The sequence below is a fragment of the Arachis hypogaea genome, chromosome 18 (genome assembly GCF_003086295.3).
Source record: "Arachis hypogaea cultivar Tifrunner chromosome 18, arahy.Tifrunner.gnm2.J5K5, whole genome shotgun sequence".
NCBI classification, from domain to species: Eukaryota; Viridiplantae; Streptophyta; class Magnoliopsida; order Fabales; family Fabaceae; genus Arachis; species Arachis hypogaea.
In genome coordinates this window covers 7,104,629-7,131,574 of record NC_092053.1, presented here as the reverse complement: position 1 = coordinate 7,131,574, position 26,946 = coordinate 7,104,629, and the positions used below count along the sequence as shown (strand labels likewise).

The 26,946-nt window shown below is 35.0% G+C and overlaps 3 protein-coding genes across 4 annotated transcripts; 1 reads left to right on the top strand and 2 right to left on the bottom strand.

Annotated features, from left to right (window-relative positions):
- Positions 1-241: 241 nt before the first annotated feature.
- Positions 242-12,377, top strand: LOC112771043 (serine/threonine-protein phosphatase BSL3). 2 transcript variants are annotated; one of them, XM_072225453.1, is made up of 22 exons: positions 242-1,533; positions 3,468-3,528; positions 3,635-3,713; positions 3,821-3,900; positions 3,981-4,075; positions 4,186-4,285; positions 4,863-4,932; positions 5,794-5,895; positions 5,986-6,067; positions 6,892-7,071; positions 7,817-8,084; positions 8,165-8,399; positions 8,520-8,690; positions 9,155-9,393; positions 10,189-10,273; positions 10,366-10,464; positions 10,550-10,749; positions 10,831-10,906; positions 11,193-11,328; positions 11,408-11,547; positions 11,710-11,773; positions 11,856-12,377. In XM_072225453.1, the coding sequence occupies exons 1-22, from the start codon at positions 1,107-1,109 to the stop codon at positions 11,867-11,869; spliced, it is 3,003 nt and encodes a 1,000-aa protein (XP_072081554.1). In that variant the 5' UTR covers positions 242-1,106; the 3' UTR covers positions 11,870-12,377. The 2 variants fall into 2 exon arrangements, with proteins under 2 accessions (XP_072081554.1, XP_025671396.1); XM_025815611.2 differs by having other exon boundaries at positions 11,710-12,377.
- A 333-nt stretch (positions 12,378-12,710) lies between these two features.
- LOC112771044 (uncharacterized) lies at positions 12,711-16,164 on the bottom strand. Its single transcript, XM_025815613.3, has 9 exons — positions 15,821-16,164; positions 15,557-15,647; positions 15,418-15,478; positions 15,112-15,189; positions 14,693-14,766; positions 14,326-14,439; positions 14,092-14,199; positions 13,186-13,224; positions 12,711-13,072 (listed from the first exon to the last, which is right to left on the bottom strand). Exons 1-9 carry the CDS (start codon positions 15,925-15,927, stop codon positions 12,986-12,988), a joined length of 759 nt encoding a protein of 252 aa, XP_025671398.1. The 5' UTR covers positions 15,928-16,164; the 3' UTR covers positions 12,711-12,985.
- A 3,457-nt stretch (positions 16,165-19,621) lies between these two features.
- Positions 19,622-20,925, bottom strand: LOC112773050 (uncharacterized). Its single transcript, XM_025818092.3, has 2 exons — positions 20,827-20,925; positions 19,622-20,704 (listed from the first exon to the last, which is right to left on the bottom strand). The coding sequence occupies exon 2, from the start codon at positions 20,689-20,691 to the stop codon at positions 19,873-19,875; it is 819 nt and encodes a 272-aa protein (XP_025673877.1). The 5' UTR covers positions 20,692-20,704; positions 20,827-20,925; the 3' UTR covers positions 19,622-19,872.
- Between the last annotated feature and the right edge of the window lie 6,021 nt (positions 20,926-26,946).

Here is a 26,946-nt window from a genome sequence, read left to right as displayed (position 1 = left end):
ATTCAAACAAATAATATGAAACATAATAAATTAAAAAATTAAAATTTACTTAATTTACAAAGGAGATATAAAACTTTTTATTTAATAAAAAAGGTTTAAAGTGAATTATTTTTATGCTAATCCTAGGCAAAATTAGTAAATCCATATAAAATTAGTCAAATCCTGTAAAATCTAAAAAAGAGTGTAAAGCGCGTGCTTTTTCAATCTGCTATATATCTTATCGCTGCGCTGTTAAACCCTTCTATTAAAAGCAAACCTCCTTGCAATTAGGAACATTCCACCACCATTAACAAACACCGGATTTTCGCTGAATCCTCTCCGTTTTCCGCCGCCACTGCCGCCGCATTCATCCCCATACACTTCTTACCCTAGCCGGTTGATCCCGGTCCCCCCGTTTTCTTTTTCAACGAGGAAATAAACGAAACACTGTAGACCGCACCAACAAACAAAATATTAAAAAAGAAAAAAAAAACAGCAAAGCTTTTTTTTCTTAAAAAAATAAATCCAGACACTACAGAGAGAAAGAGAGAAGGGGACAGCACAGACAAAGCGATTGGATTTTATAATTTAATTTCTTTATCGTTTGTTATTTGTTTAGCTATTTACATAAAATAACTTTTTATTTTTTTTATAATTTTATTTTTAATATTTGGGGCTTTTGGGTTGAGTTTTTGTTGTGGCTTTGAGATCGTCTCCGTTTCCCGTTTCGCTGCCTCTTCGACCGCTTCTTTTCTTTTCTTTCTCTGGGTTTCAACTTTCAACACAGAAGAGAGAGAAACACAAGCGAGAAGAGAGAGAGAGGGGAAAAAAAACCTAAAGGACTTTTCTCCGAGCTGCTTACTATTCTCCGAACGCGTTTCGTTTCTTCCGTCTTCCGATTGAAGAATCGAGGATCTGAGCTCAACCCTTCCTTTGTTTCAATTCGTCAACATTGAGTTCGTTCCTTTTAAGTTGTGTAGTTCCTAGCGTTTGTTATTGAAAGGAGCGAGTTCGTTCGAAGCCTTTGGATTCCGAGGAATGAATCCAAATGTTGGCTAGGAATTCGATTTTGCTGGAATTCTAGCCTCCGATCTTGACGGAATTGCTCGAATCTTAGGGTTGAAGTAATGGATGTTGATTCCTCGATGGTGCAGGAGGCCGATCACGCTCCATCCGCCGGTGCTGCTGCTCCGGCGCCGGCTGCGGGAGAGGTAGAGCAGCTGGCCGAGTCACCGTCTTCAGGCAGTGGATCTCCGGCGGCGGCTCAGCTGCCTGTGCAGCAGCAGCAGCAGGCGCCTGCTCAGGTGCAGCAGAGTCCGGTGATAGGGCCGAGGCTGGCGCCAACTTATTCGGCGATGAACGCGATTATTGAGAAGAAGGAGGACGGGCCGGGTCCGCGGTGCGGCCACACATTGACGGCGGTGGCAGCCGTCGGAGAGGAGGGGGCTCCTGGGTACATTGGTCCCAGGCTGATATTGTTCGGTGGTGCCACTGCTCTTGAAGGCAATTCTGCGGCTTCAGGGACTCCGTCGTCTGCTGGAAATGCTGGAATACGTATGTGCTTCACTATCTTATTTTATTTTACCTTGCATTTGTTACCATTAGTTGTTATATCATGGCTGAGTATTTTGAATTTTTCATGGTTCGTGTGTTTTAAAGTTGAATTGCATTTTGAATTTGGATTCACACACGAGCTTTTGTTTCTTTGTCAATGTCTATTTGTCTAGTTATTAATTCTTAGGGATGTTTGAACGAAAAATCCCTCTTTACATAGTTGTTTCAAGACATGGAAAATGCATACATGGGAAGGAATGAGTGATTATTCAGACTTACTCTATGTCGTAGTCTGGGTGCTAATGATATAAATTCTTCCGTCATTGAAACACGTGTTTTCATAAACCTGCTTTTATTGATTGCAGAGGCTCCACAATGATTCATTTGGTTGGGTGGAATAATATTAGAATAGAATTGAATGTAGTGGAGATGGCATGTTATTTACGATCATTCCTTTGTTGGATGGTTTAACTTGCAAAAACAGCAGTAATATTCCACTCGTAGGGTTTACATGCTTGCATTCAAACAACATCATAGAGCTCTATTCAAACTCTAAACTTGAATGATTTCATTTAGATTATAGCCTTGTTAATCTTTCTGTAGTCTTCACCCAATTTAATTAGACTACTTTCCATTTGGTTCTCTTTTTAAGTTTGTCTCATGTTTTTCCATACATGATCAAACGACTGTGGATGACTTCCTGCCATTATTCTCATTAAGTGCTACTGTAACCTCTTCCTCATCTTAAGAGAAAGAACTCACAGACGCACACAGACTTGTGTGTATGATGCATTTAAATGAAATGAATTTATTATTTTTCATGAGAACCCTTTATTTTTTGATACAGTTAGTTGATAGTTAGAACTTCATTAAGAACCTTCCAGGATAACTTCCTTTCATTGGTCTTCTATCCTTCACTCAATATAATGCATCTTAAAAATGGGCGTGGTGATTTGTTTATGTTATTTCCCATTCGTGCCACATCATTATGTTTCGATCCGTTCACCCAAATGAGCTTTGTTAAGACTAAAGAGTCATCTCTCCTAACTACTTAAGCTCTTTTAGATGAAGCTCTTTTATGCAAATTGCTCTGTTTTTGAAGCATAGATAATACATAAGCACAGTAAACTTTATGCTAAAATTTAATTTAAATTTGAAGAATGGCAGTATCGGTAGACATGGTATCGGACACAACAACATATTCATTAACTGTTGGATTCTTGATCACTTTGTCATGAAAGCATTTTTTAACCATGCCTACAGCATTCTCTCTGAAAAGCCTATCTAAGGTAGAGGCTCAAGAATGTGAAAAGGAGGTTGGAGCCTTTCCCATTTTGCATATAAATATTGAGTGGCATCTTTGGTTCAGTCATGTGGAAACCTTGTGAACCCAAATTGTTTTACTTAGTTAGAATGTTATATTTCAATTCGTGTTCTGAAGAGTATTTGTTTCAACTGTTATTGATCACACATTGCATTTTTTGGAGAATACAGTGAGTTCCTGTTTTGAAATTATTTCCATGCCCTATTATAGTAATTCCAATCATCATGCTTTTGGTAGCCATTTTAAGCCTGAAATGGTTTTTGTTTTTAATATTTAGATCTAGGTAATCCAAGTTGGATTTTCCATATCATGATTCATGGTGCATAATAATGGCAGTAACAAGACGCTGAAAACTTTATTTGGTGCAAACATTATTGGTTATTTTGGGAATACCTTAATATGCTATAGCTATTCATCTTTCTGTGAGCAATGCCACAAAATGAACTCTGATTAATTTGGATTCACATCTTTTTTTCCCTTCGTAGAAAGACTTTGATATTAACTAGCTTGAAGGGAGCTTTTTCTTGAACATGTCTTGTAGCTTTAAAAACTTAGTGATAAATGTTTATGCTTGGAATCTATCATGACTAGTATATTATCTGCTCTGCAGGTTTAGCTGGTGCTACTGCTGATGTCCACTGTTATGATGTCATTAATAATAAATGGTCTAGGTAAGCTTAGAACTAGGTCATTATTTCCTGCCTACTTTAAGACTTGAATAATGCATTTATAGCCTTTCACACTTGGCTTTAGTGCTCATAAAGCAATATGCTGCAGGATAACTCCCTATGGAGAGCCTCCAACTCCAAGGGCTGCACATGTGGCAACTGCTGTAGGGACCATGGTGGTTATTCAGGTATCATGGAGGGGGCATCTCTTAAGTTCTCATAATATCGGTGGATTTGATTTCCTTTCTGTGAATGTTGATGCTCAATTCTTTTGAATTATTGCATTGTTACCCAGGGTGGCATCGGTCCTGCTGGTTTGTCAGCAGAGGATCTTCATGTTCTTGATCTCACTCAGCAAATGCCCCGGTGGCATAGGTTAGACTTGCAACCTGTTTTTCCCCCTTGATGTTTCCAATGATATTTAACTAATCTTGTAGGTTCTGAATTATTTGTAGAGTATCTGTTCAAGGCCCTGGACCAGGGTCACGCTATGGACATGTAATGGCTTTGGTGGGGCAGAGGTATCTTATGGCTATTGGAGGAAATGATGGTAACTGGTCAAATGCCTAGCCCTTTTCCATTGTGTGCGTTGTTTGGTTGTTTTATTTTATTTTTATTTATTTATTGGACGTTGCACTTAGTTTGGCCTTTGCTTCCCAGGAAAGAGACCTTTGGCTGATGTGTGGGCCTTGGACACAGCTGCCAAGCCTTATGAATGGCGCAAGTTGGAGCCAGAAGGAGAGGGTCCACCTCCATGCATGTATACTTCTATCTCTGAATTTTTCTTTTCTAGACTGATATTTCCACGTACTATGTACGTATTAGTTTTAAATTCTTATGAAGAGGTGATATGTTTATTTTTTAACCTTTTAGGTGTTAGACTAGGTTTTGAAGATTGTCACTCAAATCATTCATTTACCAAACTATTGAGTGGTTACATTAGATATTTAATTTCAGTTTTACTTTATGTGAGAATTTTAATTGGTAATACTTATGCCAAGTTAATTTAGTTGCTAACTACATTTAATGTTTCCATTTTTCAAACTGTTTTCATATCCAAGGAAAAGTTCTTGGATTGTGTTTCTTGTTCTTTCTCTCTTGCTTTTCTTAAATTCCTTTTAAATAAAATTAGGCTGTAGTTCTAGAAAGCCAAAGAAAATCATTCTCTTAATTTAATTACCTTTTCCATTTGTAGCAATAATTTTTATTGGTTTGCTGCTTTTTTTTAATTTAAATTATATAGACCTGCCTTCCTTCTATTTGTGAATTTGGCTATCTTATAGTGAAACTTATCAATGTGGAAAGGAGTTGTTATTTAATACTTTGTTTGTGAGTAGGTATGCAACTGCAAGTGCACGCTCTGATGGACTGCTTCTGCTCTGTGGAGGGAGAGATGCCAATAGTGTTGTGAGTTATTATTTATTCTGTTTATTTGTTTTACTTCCAAGCCTTCAATTTGTTCCTTATACAATTCTCTCATTTGGCACTCATACACTATTGTATCTTTTTGTCTACGGCTTGTGCATGTTCATATGATGGTCGTGCAGAGTTTAAGTGTCTTTGCTGGATTGTTTTTAGAAAAGAAGTATTATTAAAAAGGAGAGAATTTAGTATAGGGGGAGTGTAAGGTATTAGCAAGAGCTGAAAAAAGTAAAACAAAACAGAATATTTCCAGAAACAAGTAGTGCCAACCCAACCGCTTTGCAATTTAGAGAGTGCTACCTAAGAACATAACTCTATCCCAAACAAATTTGGGGCAGGGAGACGCTCTTAAGGACATGTGTGGTCCACTCCCTAAAATGCACCTGAAGATGGCAACCATTGCACATTCCCATGGAGTTCTTTTCATTCTCTTTTTACCCCAAGCCAGAAAACAAACTCAACAGAACTGTTCTATATAAGAAACATGTGACCCAGTGCCTAAAGATATTCTAGGGTTTGAGAAATGTAACATGAGCCTTACAATGCAGAAGCATGTTACTGTCCAAACAAAGTACACCACAGGAGAAGCTTTAAGCTTACAGTGGTATAGTCCTACGTGCAAGGACATGGGTATAAGTACCTATTCCTCTATATGTGTGGGTGTGTGGTACATTTTTTCTGAGTATTAGAAAATGAATACATGAGGATATATTATGTAAAATATGAAAATAATTCTAATGGGATTCTTGTTATTATCATTATTATTATTTAAATTTTAATGTGACTATTGTGAAATGTTTCCTCCTAAGCTTTAGTGAAATTTTCTTCTTACCACTTATGTTGCAGCCATTGGCAAGTGCATATGGACTTGCTAAGCATAGAGATGGTCGATGGGAATGGGCAATTGCCCCTGGTGTTTCTCCATCACCAAGATATCAGCATGCTGCGGTTGGTTCAGTTTCTTTCATTTTATTTTAATTCTTCTAGCTGATTTTATAAATATTCAAGAATCATAATTTGTTTAATTTAATGATTTAGGTATTTGTTAATGCAAGGCTCCATGTGTCTGGTGGGGCTCTTGGTGGAGGAAGGATGGTAGAAGACTCATCAAGTGTAGCAGGTACTTGGTTAGGCTCCATGGTGCTGGCTTCCTAAATCTCTTCCCCCCACCTATGTCTATTGCATGTAATACAAAAACGTATTATTGATCTTTGTGCTCTAGTTCTATCCCCCCCCCCCAACACACACACACACACACACACACACACAAAAGAACACTTGTTTATACAAGTTGTTCCCAATTCTGTTTTAGGAAATAGTATACTTTATACCCTAAATGTTTAGGATTAGTTTCAATTTTACCCCTAAGTTTTATTTCGTTTTAATTTTACACCAAAAATTTATTTTAATTTCAGTTTTACCCCCTTTTTTTCCCTAATTTGCTTAAAATCTATGAACACCCCACCTAGTGGGATAAGACTTTTTTTGTTGCTTAAAATCTATTAACAAAAATTGTAAATATACCATCATGAACTTTCCCTCTTCTCCACTGGTGTTGTGGTGCATGGTGCCAGCGGCTGCAACGGCAACGTTGAGTTTCAGAGTGGGAAGAGTTGATGAAAAAGGGCAAAACTGGGAAAAACAATTTTGACTAATCTTTAACTGTTAAAAATCGAATGGAAGGGTAAAATTGAAACTATAAGAAATGGTTTGTGTAAAATTGAAACGAAATAAAACTTATGGGTAAAATTAAAAGCAACTCTAAACATTGAGGGTGTAAAGTATACTTTTCCCTTATTATTATATTATTATTATTTTTTTTTTTTGGAAATTAAGGAGCAAAGTACTTGTGTTTCCCCCTTAAAACTCCTTGTTGGTGCTATAAGTGCAGTTATATTTGTCTATGGCTATTTTCTGTCTTTTTATTCATTTGCATTTTTGCAGTACTTGACACTGCTGCTGGTGTTTGGTGTGATACAAAATCTGTTGTCACTAGTCCAAGAACCGGTAGATACAGTGCTGATGCAGCCGGAGGAGATGCTGCAGTTGAGTTGACTCGGCGTTGTAGGCATGCAGCTGCTGCTGTTGGTGACCTAATTTTTATTTATGGTGGTTTACGAGGGGGTAAGTTTAAACATTAAATGGATTCATATAGCTTTCAGATTACTAGTTTATACAACCTGAGTACTGCTTGAAAATTGAAATCCTTTCTTGATGTTTTTGGGTTACAAGTTCTATTCACCTAGTAATGTTGGTTGATTATTTTAAAAAGAGCTCTTTATGGGTTGACTTGAGGCAGTCAAACACTTGAATCCTGCCTGTGATTTCTGCATTGAATTATAGGACTCTGCAAATAATCGATTAACTTGATGCATATCATCTATTGATTCCATCCATCCATATAAAAGTTCTTAGATAGTGCTAATAGTTTTGAGACATAAAAACTGGGCTATAAAAGGACTCAATTAGTATGGTAGCTACGGCCTCTGATGCTGTTGAAGTCAACAATCATAGGGAATTCCAATGAATTAAGTTGCTCAATGGTTTCTTGTCAGATAAAATCTATATAGTTAATTATTATTACAACATTTTTCAACGTAACTTAAACAAGATTTCTTTCCATTTTCTTTATGAATAACCAAAATATGTTTCCATTTTAATCAAGATCTCACCTTTTTTTTGTAATTGCTATTCTCCGTGATAATTGCCTGTCAATGTTTGTTCACGCTCCAAGCTGAGATGTCTGGTCTTGTCTGGAACATTTTTAGTTTATGGTTGATTTCTTTTAATATTCATTTTGGCATGTGGTTATCTTAACCAATTCATAACTTAGAGAGGTGGACTGGAATGTTTTGGGATTGTGCTGCAGGAGTATTGCTAGATGACCTACTTGTTGCCGTAGATCTTGCTGCTTCAGAAACAACTACTGCCGCTTCACATGCAGCAGCGGCGGCTGCATCTAATGTACAAGCAGGCGGCTTACCTGGAAGATATGGATTTGATGAGAGGACGAGGCAACCAATGTCCGAAGCTGCTGCTGATGGTTCAGTTGTATTAGGAAATCCAGTCGCTCCCCCAATGAATGGAGATATGTATACAGATATCAGCACCGAAAATGCCATGCTTCAGGGTTCTCGGTGAGAGTTTTTGTTATCCTTGGGAAAAGTGTTTAATTATACATCTTTGGCCTCATTAATCTGATGAACTTTGTTAGCAGGCGAACAAGCAAAGGAGTTGAGTATCTGGTCGAAGCATCAGCTGCAGAAGCTGAAGCTATCAGTGCTGCACTGGCTGCAGCCAAGGCACGGCAAGAGAATGGTGAAGTTGAATTGCCTGACAGAGACGGTGGAGCCGATGCTACCCCAAGTGGGAAACAGTCTTCCTTTATCAAACCTGATTCTGCAGGGTCAAATATCATTGCTTCTGGCGGTGTCCGGCTGCATCATAGAGCTGTGAGTGATACATCTTTTGTTCTCAGAAAACTATGCTATAAGTTCTTATAAAATTTTATCAACAAGAGTTCTTATAAAATTATAAGTGCAATTTCTTATTCTAAGTTGAATGTTTTCAAGGTGGTTGTTGCTGCGGAGACCGGTGGAGCATTAGGTGGTATGGTTAGACAGCTTTCAATTGATCAATTTGAAAATGAGGGCAGGCGAGTCAGTTATGGAACTCCAGAAAATGCAACTGCTGCTAGAAAATTATTAGACAGACAGATGTCTATCAATAGTGTGCCAAAAAAGGTACATGTTCTTCTTACTATTAGTTATCAAGCGTGCAAAAATAATAATTATAATTCATATGATAACATTACCAAAATAGTTTGTTTCTATTTAGAATTCATAAAAAGTTATCTCTCTAATATATATGTAGTGCACATATATGATGATATTAAGTAACATGGACGTTGAAATTCCGTGGATTTATCTGTCAACTGTTGTGGACCTAACTTCTAACTGTTGTACCATGAACAGTAGACCAGTTAATCAGGTCCAGAACATCAGATAGGTCTTTTTTACTGACCTTCCTTTCATTTCCTAGCTTACTCCATCTTGTATCACATCTCTTGATCTAATTGTGTTGTGTTGAACTGTGGTTTATGTTTACATCTCCTTGTTGCCTTCTTGTTATATATGTTATGTTGTATTTCAAAGTCTGTTGTGTCATGTTATATTCAAATTTGTTTCTTATATATGTTATATTGTAGGTCATAGCACACCTCTTAAAGCCTCGTGGATGGAAACCACCAGTTCGCCGGCAGTTTTTCTTAGATTGCAATGAAATTGCTGATCTTTGTGACAGTGCCGAGCGGATCTTTTCTAGTGAACCAAGTGTATTACGGCTTAAGGCTCCAATTAAAATATTTGGTGATTTACATGGGCAGTTTGGGGATCTCATGCGGCTTTTTGATGAATATGGTTCACCATCAACTGCTGGTGACATAGCGTAAGTTCGATTGTGCCATCAATGTTTGTATTTGTAAATAAGGATATTGCTATGTGTTCTTACTTCTGTGCATGTTGATGATTGTTGTATCTTGGTTTAAGCAATTGGTCAATAGGTTACTTTTAAGAGTATTTAACATGGTTGTTGATATACAATATGTGAAAACCACAACCTGTTTTTGAAAATAATAATAATAATAATAATAGTGACACAAGTCTACTAGAGGCTTTATTGAAGACAATTAGTGGTATACAGCAAACACAAGGCAAATGTGTAATACCTGAAAGGAGCTGTTCATCCAAAGAAATATATTTAGAGAGGGAAGAATCATGCTCCATCAAGTAGATCAACAATTTACATAAATTGCACATTGCCAAAAGAGTTTCACTATTCCTTTTCCCATTATCAGTTAAGATAGTCAACAAGAAATTATCCAAAAACCCAGGGCACCTCCTGCACTTTGTTAAATTCCTAAACCAAGAATTTCATAAAGAAATCGCTGCAAAATAATGTGACAACAAATGGCTTGTACTTCACCCAAGGTAAAGGTTCATTGTGGTTTCAGTCATAGATTTAGTATGAATAAAAGGTGTCAGAAGAACTGTTTGTCATAGATTTAGTATAAATAAAGGTGTCAGAAGAAATGTTACCGCATTAGTGTAATATACTTCGTGTTTTACCTCTATTTCTTTTCTGATTTCTATCCAATCCCAAAAACCTTAACTCGGCTATTATACATTTCGTGATTTAGGCATTCAATATTTTCTGTTGCTAATTTGCTTAAATGACTATCAGATATATCGATTATCTATTCCTAGGAGATTATGTTGACCGGGGACAACACAGTTTGGAAACTATATGCCTCCTCCTTGCTTTGAAGGTACTTTGATGCTTGATGGCTTAATGTTGTCTTACTGTGTTATTATCAAGATTGATGCCTCAGATTTTTGCATTGTGATGTTAATATTACAGGTTGAATATCCCAAAAATGTACATCTAATTCGTGGAAACCATGAAGCTGCAGATATTAATGCTCTTTTTGGCTTCCGAATTGAGTGCATTGAAAGGATGGTAAGGAATTTTAAGTGCCAAGCTTTTCCTCCCTAATTTATCTATGGTATTGGCACATCAACCAATGGTGTTAGTTGCTTATCAGGGTGAGAGAGATGGAATTTGGACATGGCATCGGGTGAACCGTCTGTTTAATTGGCTGCCTCTGGCGGCTTTAATTGAGAAAAAGATTATTTGCATGCATGGTGGTATTGGTCGTTCAATAAATCACGTGGAGCAGATTGAGAACATTCAACGTCCAATTCCAATGGAAGCAGGGTCAATTGTGCTGATGGATCTATTGTGGTTAGTTCATTTGTGTGCTATTGTATGAGACAATTTACTGGGTTTCCTTTTGGATGATAAGAGCATGAAATGTTTCTCTAGGTCTGATCCTACAGAGAATGATAGTGTGGAAGGACTACGGCCAAATGCAAGAGGTCCTGGATTGGTTACTTTTGGGGTGAGTACTTATTATCTTGCAAATGATTGATTTTTCTTTTCTTTCTTTTTTTTTTTTAATTCTATATGGCCTTTTGGTAGTTCAAAAGGTTTTAGATGATCACTATGGTAATCATTTACTTAAAAAAATTACTTTTTTGCATGAGAAAATGATAAATCTAAAATGCTTATGAAAATTGCTTCATTATTCTAGAAACTTTAAAGTAATTTAAGGATATTTATGCTTTTCTGATCAATCATCACATACCTGTGTTATTATGCTCATGTAAATGGTGTTTGGACTGCAGCCTGATCGTGTCATAGAATTTTGCAATAACAATGATCTTCAGCTGATTGTCCGTGCACATGAATGTGTCATGGATGGGTTTGAACGTTTCGCCCAAGGACATCTGATCACGCTTTTCTCAGCTACAAATTATTGTGGTATATATTGCTGACTTCTAAATTACTGTTTGCTCTCTATATATTTGCTTCTGATTTTGGCACGTCCTTGTTTCTTTAGGCACTGCAAACAATGCTGGGGCAATATTAGTTTTGGGTAGGGACCTTGTTGTGGTTCCTAAATTAATTCATCCATTACCACCAGCGATGTCTTCACCGGAGACATCACCTGAGCGGCATATTGAAGATACATGGATGCAGGTACTCCAATAATTGTTCTCAATTGAATTGTGGTGCTGTGTAATTTAACGTACTGCACCTATCAAATATACATGAAGGCGGCTAGATGAATTTCTTACTGTGGTCAATTTCTTACATGGTATAATGGTGATTAAAGTAATATTTTTATATATTATTGTATAGGAGTTGAATGCCAACAGACCACCAACGCCAACTAGAGGCCGTCCCCAAGTAACAAATGACCGAGGTTCGCTCGCTTGGATATAGTGATCATTAAAAATGTCCTTATTATTTGTGCCTTACCGGTTCGTGCTATCGCCTTGTTTTAGTGCTCTGTACATAGCATGATGCGATTTACGGGAGGCCCTGGGCTTTTGGTCTTCATCCCTGCAGCAGAAAGCTTGGCTTTCCTGGTTTTGGTTCTCACTGCTCAATCAGCAAACCGTCGAGAAGATAAAAAGGTAATGTGCAAGGTTGGTAGCCGCTGCTAGGTTTGCTTTGACAAAAGCTAGAAGCTGCATTCTGGGTTCACCCACCCCGTGTAAATTGAGCATAGGTACTAGTAAAAAAAAGGTCATGGTTTGTCAAAGATGGCTATTTTTGTCATTAATTCTTCAATATTTTTTGCTATGGCTCCTTGGTTCCCTTTCTTTCTTAATCAAGAGTACAAGAGGGTTTTATGTGGTGAGATATATAAAATCAGAAACCTTTGTCGGATGTCCCATGTATCATAGGTGTTGCTTTGTGTAATTTTTATCCTTAATCTGTACAATTAATTTTTGTGTGAATCTACATTCTCTGACAGGGAATATCGCAAATTCGATAATAGATTTCGCAGTCTTAGGATGCAAGAAGCTTACGTGGTTCTTTTATTGTCTTTTTTTTTTTTTCTCTTCCGGAGCCTAGGATTAAGGGGTTACTCCATTCTGATTCATTTCCGTCTTTACAATGCTTTCTTGCAGTTCAATATTGCGGCGATAATGACAAAATGCAAAAATGAAATACGTTGTTTGTTCATATTAACTTGACTGTCTGAAATTTTATTATATAATCACATGTCCAATTTTTAAGCGTCCAGAAATTGAACATTTCCCAGTTTTTAAACAGATTGCATGCTCACTGAATCTCTTTCTAAATGGACTTCTTGGCACTATGAAAGAAATTCTCAAATATGACTCACTGGAGACGCAAAGTAAATATAATCCTATTTTCAATAGGCCGGAACCAGCAAGTTACATAATTTCTAACGAAGACTTAATAATGACACACTAGTTAAAATCCCTATGTACGAGTTCTTGTGTAACATCCCATCTAGATGCATCTCGTGACCCCACTGATAAACATGCTAACAAGTATCCATCAAATTGACAGACAAAGGAATAGCCAGCATAAATGAGTGCTCTCTTCTCAGGGACTTCTTTGTTAGATTGATTGCGTATGAAATGCCTCCAAACACAGTCTAACCTCTTTTGACAGGCCTCTGAACGTAGGATTTGTTTGGATCTTCCGTCTTAAGCTTAGGGGGCCTAAGTTCTCCTTTCTTATTCTGCACATACATACACACAACAAAATATTAGTCAAGGAATTTATCATTTTTTTTGCTCCGCGTGTCAAATGGAACAACAGCTTATACAAAAAACAGCAAGCAGCATATCTCACCTTCTTTCCACCTTTCATGAAATCTCTCCAACTGGACACCTGATAATAAATCCATTGTAGTAACGTTATCCACATTTTGTACAATGTTAAATCTTTTTCTGAAGAAAAGCAATAAGAAAAAAACTGCATTGATATTTTAATTAGACTAAATTTCAAGTTCCTGTACAATACGAATCATCAACACTGTCAAAACTAAGTGGCGTGCATGATGGTTTCTTTGACTATATAATCTATAAATTCATTGCAACCAATGAACCCATATTAACAACTTGTACAGCCATCTGAACAGAAAGTTGTTACTGACAATCCAAAAGAGCATTAATTAAAAAACAATAGAAAAGTATTGTTTCCGAATTCAGAAACAAGTTAAATAAAGAACTGATGGTACTAAATGAAATAAATAGAAATGCGAAGTAAGTTTCATAATTGCCATTTGGCAATGATTGGGTGAGGTAGAGGAGAATGCATCCATATGAACAAACAAGGCTCTAGGGGTGTGATTGATAGACTCATGAACAACTAACATGCAACAAGAACTGAAAAATGGTGGCCACAAGACCAAGGCTGGCTTCCACCGTTTTGGGGTCTAAGGATGGACAGCTTTATGCCAGCCTTACCTTCATTATTTTCTTAATAATGTTTTATCTTGTTACTTTAATATCCACTTATATACTACTATCACACTGCTACTCAACTTTATTACAGACAGAAGGGAAGTACATGTGGACCCAAAAAACATATTGGGGTTTCGGCCATAATCAGGAACAATATACATAACACGTATTATTGTACATTTCATAGGGAAAGTTAAGAAAAGTGAGACAAAGATTATGTTTTATGGAAGATAATAAAACAAATTGCAGTTGGATGTATAATGAAAGTTAGACAAAATCATAGAAAACTAACCCTCTGTTCTCTTGTTCCTTCCCACTCTTCTTCATGTTCACGCTTCCTTTTCCACATCTCTTTTTGTTCCTCTTCATCCTTTTTTAATCTGCCTTCCTCCTCTGATATCTACATAATATTGAAGAAAATACAAGGTAAGAAACAAGAATGCCTTTTATGCATATAATTACTTTCGGGCTAAATTTTCCTACATAAACAGCATCTTAAGGATAATGACAAGTAGTTAGAGCATACCCTCATTTGCATTTTTCTTCTCCTCCATTCTTGTTCAGTTAATAGTTCACGAACCTTGATTTTGAGCTCTTTCTGGAACTCCTCTGACTGTTCATATTGTTTATCATATTTTCCCTGATAAGCACAAGAGAGAACAAAATATGATAGGTCTTTTGGGGGGAAAAGAAAGGCAACCAGTATATTTTTTGTTTAGTATTGATAGCATACTAATTATAAGAGATTAGAACACGAGCAGGGGCTAGACAGATGAAGAACAAAAAGAAAGCCTCAGTGCCTCACAACAAGAGGGTATTCTAAAATTCTAGGTTCTAGATGCATAATACAGATCACAGATTTGTATATAACTCTAATAAAACAGTAAACATACCTCTTCAACCAAAGACTTAATTTTCGAAGCTGTATCCTTCTTCAACTGCTTCTTCCTCTTTGCTCTAAGTTCTTCTGCAGTCCATATCAATGGGGGAAAAATGAGAGGCAATTCTTTCAGAGATTTGAGGACCAAAAAAATGAGAAACTAAAAGATGAACAATTAAATGACACATGCAATGAAGAGAATATTGCACACAATAACAAACAAGTGGAGGAATGCAGACAAATGACCAGTAAAAATTAAGAGTACTCAGCTAAGAATCAATCAATAATCACAGCTGAAGTGCTAAAATTTCAAAGAAACAGAGAATCCTAAAAAAAAAAAACCAACCCACAAAGGAGGCAGAATAAAACCCCTTAATGGAAAGAATTTTCAGGTAAGAACTATATAATAAGTAAAAAGACAACTATACTAACCTTTAGCTGAATTGACCTGGCTAAGAAGGTAATCTCTTTCATTTTGGTCTAGTAATAATTGTTGGGCTTTTGCTAGGGCTGCAGACAATTAAATAGCACAACAAGCATTAAGAACAATTAAAAACTTTCATATGAACTTCTCTAGCTGCGCCTACAGAATAACATGCTAATTGATGTACAACTCTGAATTCTGAGTATCCTACAGCAATAACATGCTATTTTACATCATAACATTGCAGAATTCCATGCAAGATAACAAGAATAAGCTTAATAGAGAGGAAAGATAAAAGCATTAATTTCATATACCTCCAAAAGCCTCCTTTGCTTGTGGATGCTTACATTTATCAGGGTGAACCATCAAAGACAACTACAAAAAAGGATTAGCAAGTGTAAGTTGTAACAAGGCCAAGAACAAATTAGTTAGTTAAACCAACCATGAAGTTACCTTGCGGTACTGCTTTTTCACATCATCAGGTGATGAATCAAATGGAAGCTTTAGATACTCAAACGGATTCAACTTAAAACAAGAGAGAATCCTGCAAATACAACAACAATGTTGATCAGCATACATACTTTAAACCAATAACAAATTAAAAAAAAAAAATCTTTTGTAGAAAAATTGTTGTTGAGCATAGTAAGAAACATCAAATTGAAGAAACATCCAGTTAAAATCAAAATTGAAGTAGTGCCCCAAAAAAAAACCTAATACCTAGCGACTTCGTTGTCCCTCTCGGCTTCGCTGACTTCGGCGAAGAAGTTCTTGAGAAGCAAATCGTCGTCGACGGTGGACGCAGCCGCAGAAGCTGTCTCTCCCATTTCTCCGATTTCGATTTGAATTTCAATTTTAGATTTTACCAGCTTCTCGGATCAAACCACACCTGCAGCTGCAACCTCGCCAGAAAAAATAAGATTTAGCTCCACCTACAACAATTTCGACGCTATGTTTGGGGATTTTTGTTTTTTAGAATAAAAAATAAAAAATAAAATTGAAATTTTCTTTTTTTTTTTTGTCTTAAAATTGAAAATTTCTAGAACCTATGTTTTTTTCGCTGTATGTTTGGGCCTTTTCTGCAAGTTGTATTTCAATGGTTTTGGGCCTTAATTCCTAGTCCGAAAAGAGATCCATTTTTTATTTTATATGAAAATCTTTAAAACGTTGAGGTAGGCAGGTAGCTGTTCCTCCTGTGAAATGTCCATAGAATTTATTTTGGATGATTGCGAGTGTAAATTAGTTTTACATGTCTTTTATATTGATAGTATGAATAGTTATCTAAAGAAATAAATATAATTAAATGACTACATAAAATATTTTATATATTAGTATATTAAAATTAAACTCATATTTATAAACTAACAAAAAATCAATTCTCGTACTTAGTTTGTTAGTGGGATAAAACAAAAGTTTGTAATTAAACTATAATTAAATTGGAACTAGGCAGTTGGTTGTCACGAAGGAATTGTACACTTGAAATGAGAAGGTTCAATCGTAAATTAGAACATTTTTTAATTAATCTTAATTAATTAGAACCTTGAAGCATAAGTCAATAATAGATTGGACTAGAAAAAAAAAATTTGTTGGGTCAGATTAGGCCTGGAAGTGAGAGCCGAGTTGAGCCGAGCTAGACCAAGCTCAAGCTCGGCTCACGAAAACTGAGCTTGGCTCACGGCTCGGCTCATTAGCTATCGAGCTTATTTCTTTAGCTCAAGCTCGACTCACCAAAAGCTCACGAGCTGACTCGAGCTCACGAGCCGGCTCAAATAAGAGAAACATAAATACATAATCTATAATTTTATATCAATAAATTATAACTTATATATTTTTAAAAATATTTGAAAAGATCAATTTTATATATTGTTTATCTATCAATAAATTATAAATTTTTTATTTATGTCCTATATTAAAATTATATGTAAAAAATAAATATAAATATTAAATAATTAAGATTGTTATAATATATATATATATATATATATATATATATATATATATATATATATATATATATATATATATATATATATAATCGAGCTAGCTCACGAGCTAATGAGCTGAGCTTATCCAAGCTCAAGCTCGGCTCATTTAATTTATGAGCTCAATTTCAGGCTCAAACTTGGCTCACCAGCTCACGAACTTAGCTTATCGAGCTGTTAACGAGTCGAGCTCGAGTTGGCTCATGAGCTGGCTTGACTCACTTCCAGCCCTAGGTCAGATGAATTGAACCATTTTTACGAAAATACTTAATAACAAATAAAATTAGTCAAAACTCAAAATCAATCAAAATTTATTTTATTTAGTATTTATTAATTACTATAACAATTAATAAATGCTAAATAAAATAAATTCTGACGATTTTTTTTGTCTCCTTAATATTATTACAGTTTTTAATCCTAAACATTACAAACTTATTCACACAATACTTATACACACAACATTTAAAAATTTCATTTATTATTCAACGTCAACCAAATTTTGAACTCAGGTACATTAATTTTAAGATAGAGATGATGATCACTAGATCAAAAATAAGTTAATTAATGGTCAATTATAATGACTAAATTGAATAAAAGATTTTTTTTAATCAAAAATAGAAAAATTTAAATTTGTAATTTCTTAAGTAGATATAAAGAAACTATACTATTTGAGTTATACCTAATTGACAATGACAAAGTAAGAGTGAGGGTAGAAAGCAAAGGCATGGCACTTACTAAAGCCTCCTTCTACAATACATTACATAGATATAGATTTTCTGTGGTGGATGAAAAAGATGACACGTAATGAAAAGGTTTCTCCAATAATTAAGGAAGAAAAATAAAGTATAATAAAATGACAGAGAGTTTGAAACCAATTGCTTTAAATTAATATTCTAACTAACTTGGTCATATTTTTCTTTCCCTTTCTTTTACTCTTCTTTGATGTTGGCCCAAAAGATCATTAGAATGAAAAAAAAACAAAAGCAAAATCACATTTGACACATTCACACTACTCTTTGCTAAATTGATCATCATATTTGTTTGTTTCCCGCCCAATGAAATTGGTAGCTAAAACACACTATATATAATTCACTTAAAAGTAGATGATGTTATTGTTATCATCATTCTCTATATAGGTAACTCCAATTAACGATGACATAGAATGGTCCTGTAAATTATAAGAAAGATATTATTGTATTAATTATTAAAGATTATCAGTTATTGATTAATTACATAAGTTATTAAAAGTTAGTTACTAAAAAATAGATGTATATATATAAGATTTGAATCTCACTGTATTACCTTCTCACCTTAGTTCGGCATTTTTATAAGTTTGTCAATTCTTATTTTCAGTACTTTGCTTACTTCTTGCACCGGCAATTTTAGTATAGAACTTGGGATATATATAGAATTAAGAAGAAAAAGGGAAAATAAGTGTTGAATTTAGTGTCTTAATAAGTTGGAAAGTCATCATGTGAGGCAAAAGACAAACGAGGGGTGGATCCATGATGTTCCCAAAGAATAAGAGGAGTTAGGCAGAGACAGGACCCATTTTGGAATAACCCCACAAATTGGCTGAATTTAATAAAAGGGACTACAAAGTTGAAATTAAAATAAGCCATCCATAATAACGTTATAAATATAGGACAACATGATAAGTACCTAGCCAGTTAGGTAGGTCAACTATGAGCTTAATTAGATTATTACTATATATATATATACACGAAAAGGAAAAGTACGAGGAGCCAATAGAATATTTATATAATGTGTATAATGGAGGTTTAAAGAGTATTAGAGATATAATTATTAGTGTTACATTTTTCCATCAGTTGAAATTGTTGGGATGAGTGGTATCATGACATGGTATTAGAACGCTAGATCCAAAAGATCAAAAATTCAATTCTTGGTGAACTCCAAAATAATTTATTTTTTTAACCAGTAATCAATTAATAATATTTTAAAGTGTACATATTAAATTGTTAAATTAAAAAATTAAATTAATGATTAAAATTATTGACCAAAAAAAAATTTTACTGAATTTTTAACATTTTTTAACTAAAATCATATGCTAAGTATGAAATTTTGATCATATTTAAAAATATAATTAAAACTAGTCCTATATTTTTTTAATTATTTAGTAATATTTCTTAATTTAAAAATAAAGAATATGATAAAATTAAAAAGTATTATCAAATTTGATGTCACTACAAATATAGGAGACTCGAATCCACAATCTCTTAATTGAGTATGGGGAGACTATGCCATTTGAGCTATTATTCATTGGCAAAAATTTGGAAAGATAGGAAATTCGAACCCGCAACCTCTTAATTGAGTATGGGGAGTCTATGCCATTTGAGCTATTACTCATTGGCTAAAAAATTTGGAAAGATAGGAGACTCGAATCCGCGAACTCTTAATTGAATATGGAGAGCCTATGTCATTTGAGCTATAACCTATTGGCAATGTAACTGTCAAATTTACCGTGTGCATACATGCACAAACATATACATAAATATAAATAGGTATAAATATAAACATGTTAATAATAAAATATGAAAAGAAGATAAGCATATATGAAATATATATGATGTTACACATAATAACTAAAGTATTATTGTCTCTTCCTCTGTCCAGTTAATTGACTTATTTGAACTAATTAATCAGCAGCTCCCTGAAAAGAGTGGAGCTAGCTGCTGGTAGAGACAAAACAGACATTAAGAGTGATATATATAATAAAAATTAAATAAGAGTGCATTATTATGGCTAATTAATTAATTAATCATCATGAAATTAAGTAGCAATGCAATGTGGTTCCCATAGTAGAAAAGACCTTCTAGAATCCTTGCAACTAATAATGCTCTTTGGATTATTATTATTATTGTGATGATGAACCAAGTAATCATCATCATCATCATCATCATCATCATCATCATCGTGATTTGCTTCATCTACTTCGTCATCTTCATCATATTCCTCTTCTTCATCAACAACAACATTGTCATCTTCCTCAAATTCTTCTTCTTCTTCTTCATTAGCAAAGGTAAGGACGAGACGACCGTCTTGGCGTTGAGCACAGAGCTTATTGTTGTTCTTGTTAATGCTTTTGTGAGGAGCAGCAGCAACAGCTGGCAAAGCTTCTAGAAACAGCCTCCCATTGCCGTCACGCCGGCGGGACAGCGTCCCAAGCGAAGGCAGCGGAGGAGGAAGAGAAGAAGGAGGTGAACGCGGTGCGCACTTGTTCACGACAACAAGATTATTAGCACAATGCTGTTCTGGCAGAGCCTGAGTTTGAGCCTGAAATTGAGTCTCGACGCGAGAAGGGACTGTATAAGAAGAAGAGGAAGAGAAGAGAAGATGATCGGAGCCGGTTTCGGATCCAAGGCTTTCAGTGCATATCTGGAAACTCTTATCACTGAGAGAGGGTTTTTTAGTCTTTGCAACATAATAAGGAGGAGGAGGTTTTACAATGCAATTCAATGAATTCATCAATGTTTCTTCTTCCATGGACTTATTATTATTGGACATCAAGATTGAACTCCAGCATGTTCCAACAAACTTCTTACTATTATTCTCTTCTTCTTCTTGCTTCTTCATTGCCGGCACCATCATCTTAATTAGTAAGCTGCATCCAACAAGTTATCATCAAAGTTAATTAATTCACAATAACAACGAACAAAGCCTAGCTAGTGATATTAATTTCAAAACCCAAAGCTTATTAAGAAAACACATAGATATATATAGTACCTGTGATTATTATCAACAGAAAAGTTAGGTTTGAGATGAGAGTTCAGGTGATGGTTGTGGTTAATTGATGTGAGGAGGAAATGGGGTATTTATAGGGTGCCAAATGGAAGAACCAATAACAGTATCTATCTACTGCCACGATTGAAAAATCTCCCTTTTCAGGTTTTCAATATATTTTTTTTTTCTTTTCTATTGCTTACGTTAGGGGCGAAAGGCAGAGGAAGATCTAAAAAGACCATCTATGAGGTGGTTAAACAAAATCTATATGTAAGCAGTCTCTCTATAAACATGATATATAACAGAGCACAATAACGTCATTTGATTCATATAGCCGACCCTACTTAGTGGGACAAGGTTTTGTTGTCGTTATATTGCTTACGTTAGGGTGTTAAATTTTTCATTTTTTCTATCATTAATATTATTAGTTGACATTTTTTCTTTTAAAATTTTTATTTTTTTTCTGTTCAATAATAACCCAAAAAATTGTTTTCTAATTTTATCACATGTCCATTTATATATAAAAGTCTATCACATTTATCATTCATTCATATAGTTAATCATGATACGTATACCAAATTAGATTTGAAAATGTTCTATGTGCGTAAAAATCAATTATTATATATTGTATATATTTATTTATATATTTTTTTAATTAAATAATTAAATTTATAATAGACTAAAAATTAAATTTATTTATAGTAATATAATAAAAAATTTATAAGATGTCAAATACATATAACTAGTGACTGATTTTTTTTAGGCATAATATAATTGAAATAAATTTTGTACTTGATCTACCTACTTGAGATGAGCACTATCAAACACTTAAATCATGTCAAAATATTGTCATTTATTAGTTTAAAAGTAATAATTAAGAGATTTAATTTATCTTTTTAATTAGTAAAAATTTAAATATATGTGTTATTTTTTAAAAAATGTCAAAAAGATAAAATATTTAAACTTTTTTATTTAAAATAAAAAGCATAATTAGAAGAATAAATTAAAACTCTCAATTATTTTTCTTAGTTTAATATACCACTAAACGTGTATTATTATTATTAGTAAATTAATGTACCATGCATGCTTGTCTGATCTTATCTTATATGTAATCAACACATGATGTCTTTTTCATTAGGTTCTAAACATACACTTGCTTTGATGACATATGGTAAAAATCAATAAAGCATATGTAGCTAATGATCTACCATTTTGGTGTAACAAACAAACAAATTAAAGCTCCTTTTGAATTAGTAAATAGGAGGAAATTAAAAGGCTCGTCTACTAAACAAAAGTGAGCACCACAATCCTCCATTCTCTCTAATACCCATCACCCACCAAAAACATACATAGTTTAATAATTCATAAAAAGTCATTGATTAACATCAATGAAACTATGAAAAGGGTAGTGAGGTCATTGCCACTACAACCATACTCAATGGAGAAAATAAAAGAAAAAGGCATGGCTATAATGTAGAACTATTATTATATATGTACATAAAAACATTTATTGGATGAAAATGGCTTAAGAGGGAAGCAAAGGAATCAACTTTAATTTTGGAGAGAGCAGTATGATTGGGCGGCTAGAAATCCCACAATCTTATTGCCTCGTGGAGAATCCGACACTAACATCTAATATTGATTTCAGACTATAGTAATAGTGTATACCTTTCTTTTTCTTTTCTTTTTTTCCTTTTTACTTTTTGATGGTATATATATATAAATAATTTATTTAGAAATCATAATGGAATAATAATATGTGGAAATAAATGAAAGCGTGTCACGTCTAATCTTTTCGGACGGACACAAGACTTACTTCATTTGGCAGTCGCTCTTGTTTATGCTCCTTCTTTCTCACATTATTTTGCATTTGTGCATGAGTTTTTTTTAGTAGAGTATTATTTTTGTCTCTAATGTTTGGGGTAAGTTCTAAAATTGTTCCTAACATTTTAATCGTCCTATTTAAATTTCTAATGTTTTAAAATTGACTCAATGTTGTCCTGCCATTAGGGATCCGTTAACAGAATTGACGGCGGGACAAAATTGAGACGATTTTAAAACGTTTGGAACTTAAATAGGACGAAAACATTAGGGACAAAAATGATATATAGAAATAAATTTTAATTTTATCCTTCAATAATATCAATTTTTTACTATACATAGTATTCAATTATTTTTTAATCACATCTAAGTAAATTACACTTAATCATATTACTTCCATTTTAAATAAAGAGTAAACTACCATTTGTACCCACGAAAGTTGAAAACGCTGATATATCTACCCATAGAAAAAAGAAATTACCATTTGTACCCATAAAAAAATGTTTTTATAGACAAAATTATCCAAACCCTAAAAAATTATCTAAAATTCCTAAATTACCCTTCTCTCCACACTATCATCTCCTTCCTCCCTCCTCTCTCTCTCAATGTTCTCAGCCACCCAATCCCAGCATCAACCACAAACCACTGTCTAACCCTCCTCATCATCGTTCACCCTTCTCCGCTAGCAACGTCGCGGAACTCCGCCAGCCCAGGAGTACCGCGCCAGCTTCTCCTCGCCACCATCACCATCGGCCTCAAACCAGAGCCTACCGCGTCAGAGACCCTCCTCTTCACGCTACCTTATCGACGACGGCGGCATCAAAAGCTGCGAGAATGTCAGAGTCGAAGCAACCGCCGTTCCAGCAGACCTTGCAGATGGCGAGGCGGGCCTGCAATTTCAGGAATTTTCCCTTCATCTTTTGCAGAGCTTCTGTCACCAGCCTTGAGTTATACAAGATTCCAAAGTAAAACTTGCTCAAGAGTGAAATGGCGCTTCCTCTTCTTTTTCCTAGCCTCCGCAAGTTCCTGAAATCAAACAACAAAATGTTCCACCGATTCATAACAATAATAAAACATAGATTCAAATGCATTTGAAAGCAAATTGGTAACGTTTTAAGACCTTAGCATGAAGATGACGTTCTCGACCTATAAGGGGAGCCTTCTTGGTCTTGTCTTTAGGAACGGCGTCTAGTTTGCGTGTTTTGAGGGATTTGAAGGGTTTCTTAGAGGCAGAGAGTTTAGGAGCCTTAGAATGGGATTCATGTAATGCTTCGCATTAGAGTCCGAAGCTGGAATCCGCTTCCTCTTCTTGGTGCTTCCATCATCCTGCTTCTTCGCCGCCATTGTAGCTCAAGCTCTGAGCCCTGAAGTTGAGTTTAGTCGGAAGAAGAGAGGGCTCTGTTACGCAGAACATGAAGCTGAGGTTTTCGACTTAATGGTGAGAGTGTGTTAGAAACGGAAAGAGGGGTGGTGGCTGGGTGAAGAGGGTGGTGGTGGGATTTGAGATTAGGAAGGGAAAGAAGAGTGGTGGTTGGGTGAAGAGGGTTAGGGTTAAGAAGGTGATTGGGTGAAGGAGGTGGTGTGGTGGTGAAGATAAGGGTATTTTAGGGATTTTATGTAATTTTTTAGTGTTTGGATAATTTTGTTATGCGAAATCCATATTTTATGGGTACAAATGGTAATTTCCTTTTTCTATGGGTAGATATGTCAGCGTTTTCAACTTTCGTGGGTACAAATGGTAGTTTACTCTTAAATAAATTAACCTTTTTTATAATTTTACTCTTAAAGATTTTTAGTTATCATGAAATGTTTGTAGAATGACTAGTATATAAATTTACAGAAAAGAAAAAAATAATATATATACAATAAAATATAAATTATACCTTTTGTCTCTAATGTATCAAAATTCTTTAAAATTATAAAAAAATAAATTTATTTAAAATAAAAGTAATGTAATTAAGTGTAATTTATTTAGATGTAATTAAAAAATAATTGAATACTATGTACAGTAAAAAATTAATATTATTGAAAGATAAAATTAAATTAAAATTTATTTTTATGTATCGTTTTTGTCCCTAACGTTTTGTCCTATTTAAGTCCCTAACGTTTCTGTTAACGGATCCCTAACGACAGGACAACATTGAGTCAATTTTAAAACGTTAGGGAATTAAATAGGACGATTGAAACGTTAGGGACAACTTTAGGACTTACCCCAAACGTTAGAGACAAAAATGATACTTTACTCCTTTTTTTTAAAAGGAAAAAAGGTCAACACACTTGAAATACACGAATGGAGTGAGACAAAGATTGTGTTTTGGATGAATTCCTTGAGAGAATCATCTCTCAGCGTCAATATATATATATATATATATATATATATATATATATATATACATAGATACATAAATAAAATTCCTTTATACTAGGAGATGCAACAGAATCAGATATCTAAAAACAGAAACTATATCAAAACAGAATAACTTATATAAAGCCTATATCTTTTAGAATAATTTATATACAGCCTATATCTCTAATCTGATATTCAACACTCCCCCTCAAGCTGGAGCATATAAATCATATGCACCAACCTTGTTACATATGCATTGTATCCGAGGACCCCGGAGAGCTTTGGTAAAAATATCTGCAAGTTGATTGTTGGAGTTGACAAAGGCTGTTACTATTTCCCCATTTTGCAACTTCTCCCTTATGAAATGGCAATCAATCTCTATATGCTTAGTCCGTTCATGAAACACAGGGTTGGAAGCAATATGCAAGGCAGCTTGATTATCACACACCAGTTCCATCTTACTCGGCTCACAAAACTTAAGTTCCTTAACTAATTGCTTCAACCATATAAGTTCACATGTGGCAAGTGCCATAGCTCTATATTCAGCTTTCGCACTAGATCTTGCTACAACATTTTGCTTTTTACTCTTCCAAGATATCAAGTTTTCACCAATAAAAACACAATAACCAGATGTAGAACGTCTATCAGATGGAGATCCTGCCCAATCTGCATCAGTATACCCAATAATCTGGTTATGTCCTTTATCTTCATACAACAAACTTTTTCCTGGAGAACCTTTGATATATCTAAGGACTCTAACAGCTGCGTCCCAATGACTATCGCATAGGGAGTCAAGAAACTGACTTAGGATACTTGTGGCAAATGAAATATCTGGCCGAGTGACTGTCAAATAATTCAACCGACCAATTAATCTGTGATATCTACCAGGATCTGCAAGAGGTTCTCCTTGATCTGGACTAAGTTTTGTGTTAGGATCCATTGGTGTATCTACAGGTCTAGAATCCAACATTTCAGTTTCTTCAAGAATATCCAGAGCATATTTTCTCTGTGAGATACAGATCCCAGCATTAGATTGTGCCACTTCAATTCCTAGGAAATATTTTAACTTCTCTATATCCTTAGTCTGAAAGTGATCAAACAAGTGTTGTTTTAACTGAGTGATTCCCTCATGATCATCTCCAGTAATGACAATATCATCCACATAAACAACCAGATATATGGAGGTCGTGGAGGAAGAATGACGGGAGAAAACTGAATGATCTGCTTCACTCTGAATCATGCCAAATTTAGAAATAACAGCACTAAAGCGACTAAACCAAGCTCGAGGGGATTGTTTCAAGCCATATAAAGATCGGCGTAAATGACATACTAAGCCGGAAGACTCCCCCTGAGCAACAAACCCGGGAGGTTGCTCCATGTATACTTCCTCCTCGAGATCACCATGTAAAAAAGCATTTTTAATATCAAGTTGATGAAAAGGCCAATGGCAAATGGCAGCCATAGAAAGAAAAAGACGAACAGAGGCCATCTTCGCAACAGGAGAGAAGGTATCACCATAGTCCAAACCAAAGATTTGAGTGTAGCCCTTAGCCACAAGGCGGGCTTTTAATCGATCAATGGTTCCGTCGGAGCCAACCTTAATAGTATAGATCCAATGACAACCTATAGTAGATTTGCCCGGTGGCAATGGAACAAGATCCCAAGTACCAGTAGAATGTAAGGCAGACATCTCCTCAATCATAGCCTGGCGCCACCCTGGATGTGAAAGAGCTTCTGCTGTTGTTTTGGGTATAGAAACAGAAGACAAAGAGGAGGTAAAAGCATAGAGCGAAGATGATAAATGATGGTAACTAAGAAAATAATAAATAGGATTAGGATTACGGGTGGAACGAGTACCTTGTCTGAGAGCAATAGGAGGACTACTGCTAACTCCCGAAGAAGGATCCAAGGACGGTTCAACAACGACTCCAGGAGATGAGTTATCTTGGACTGCA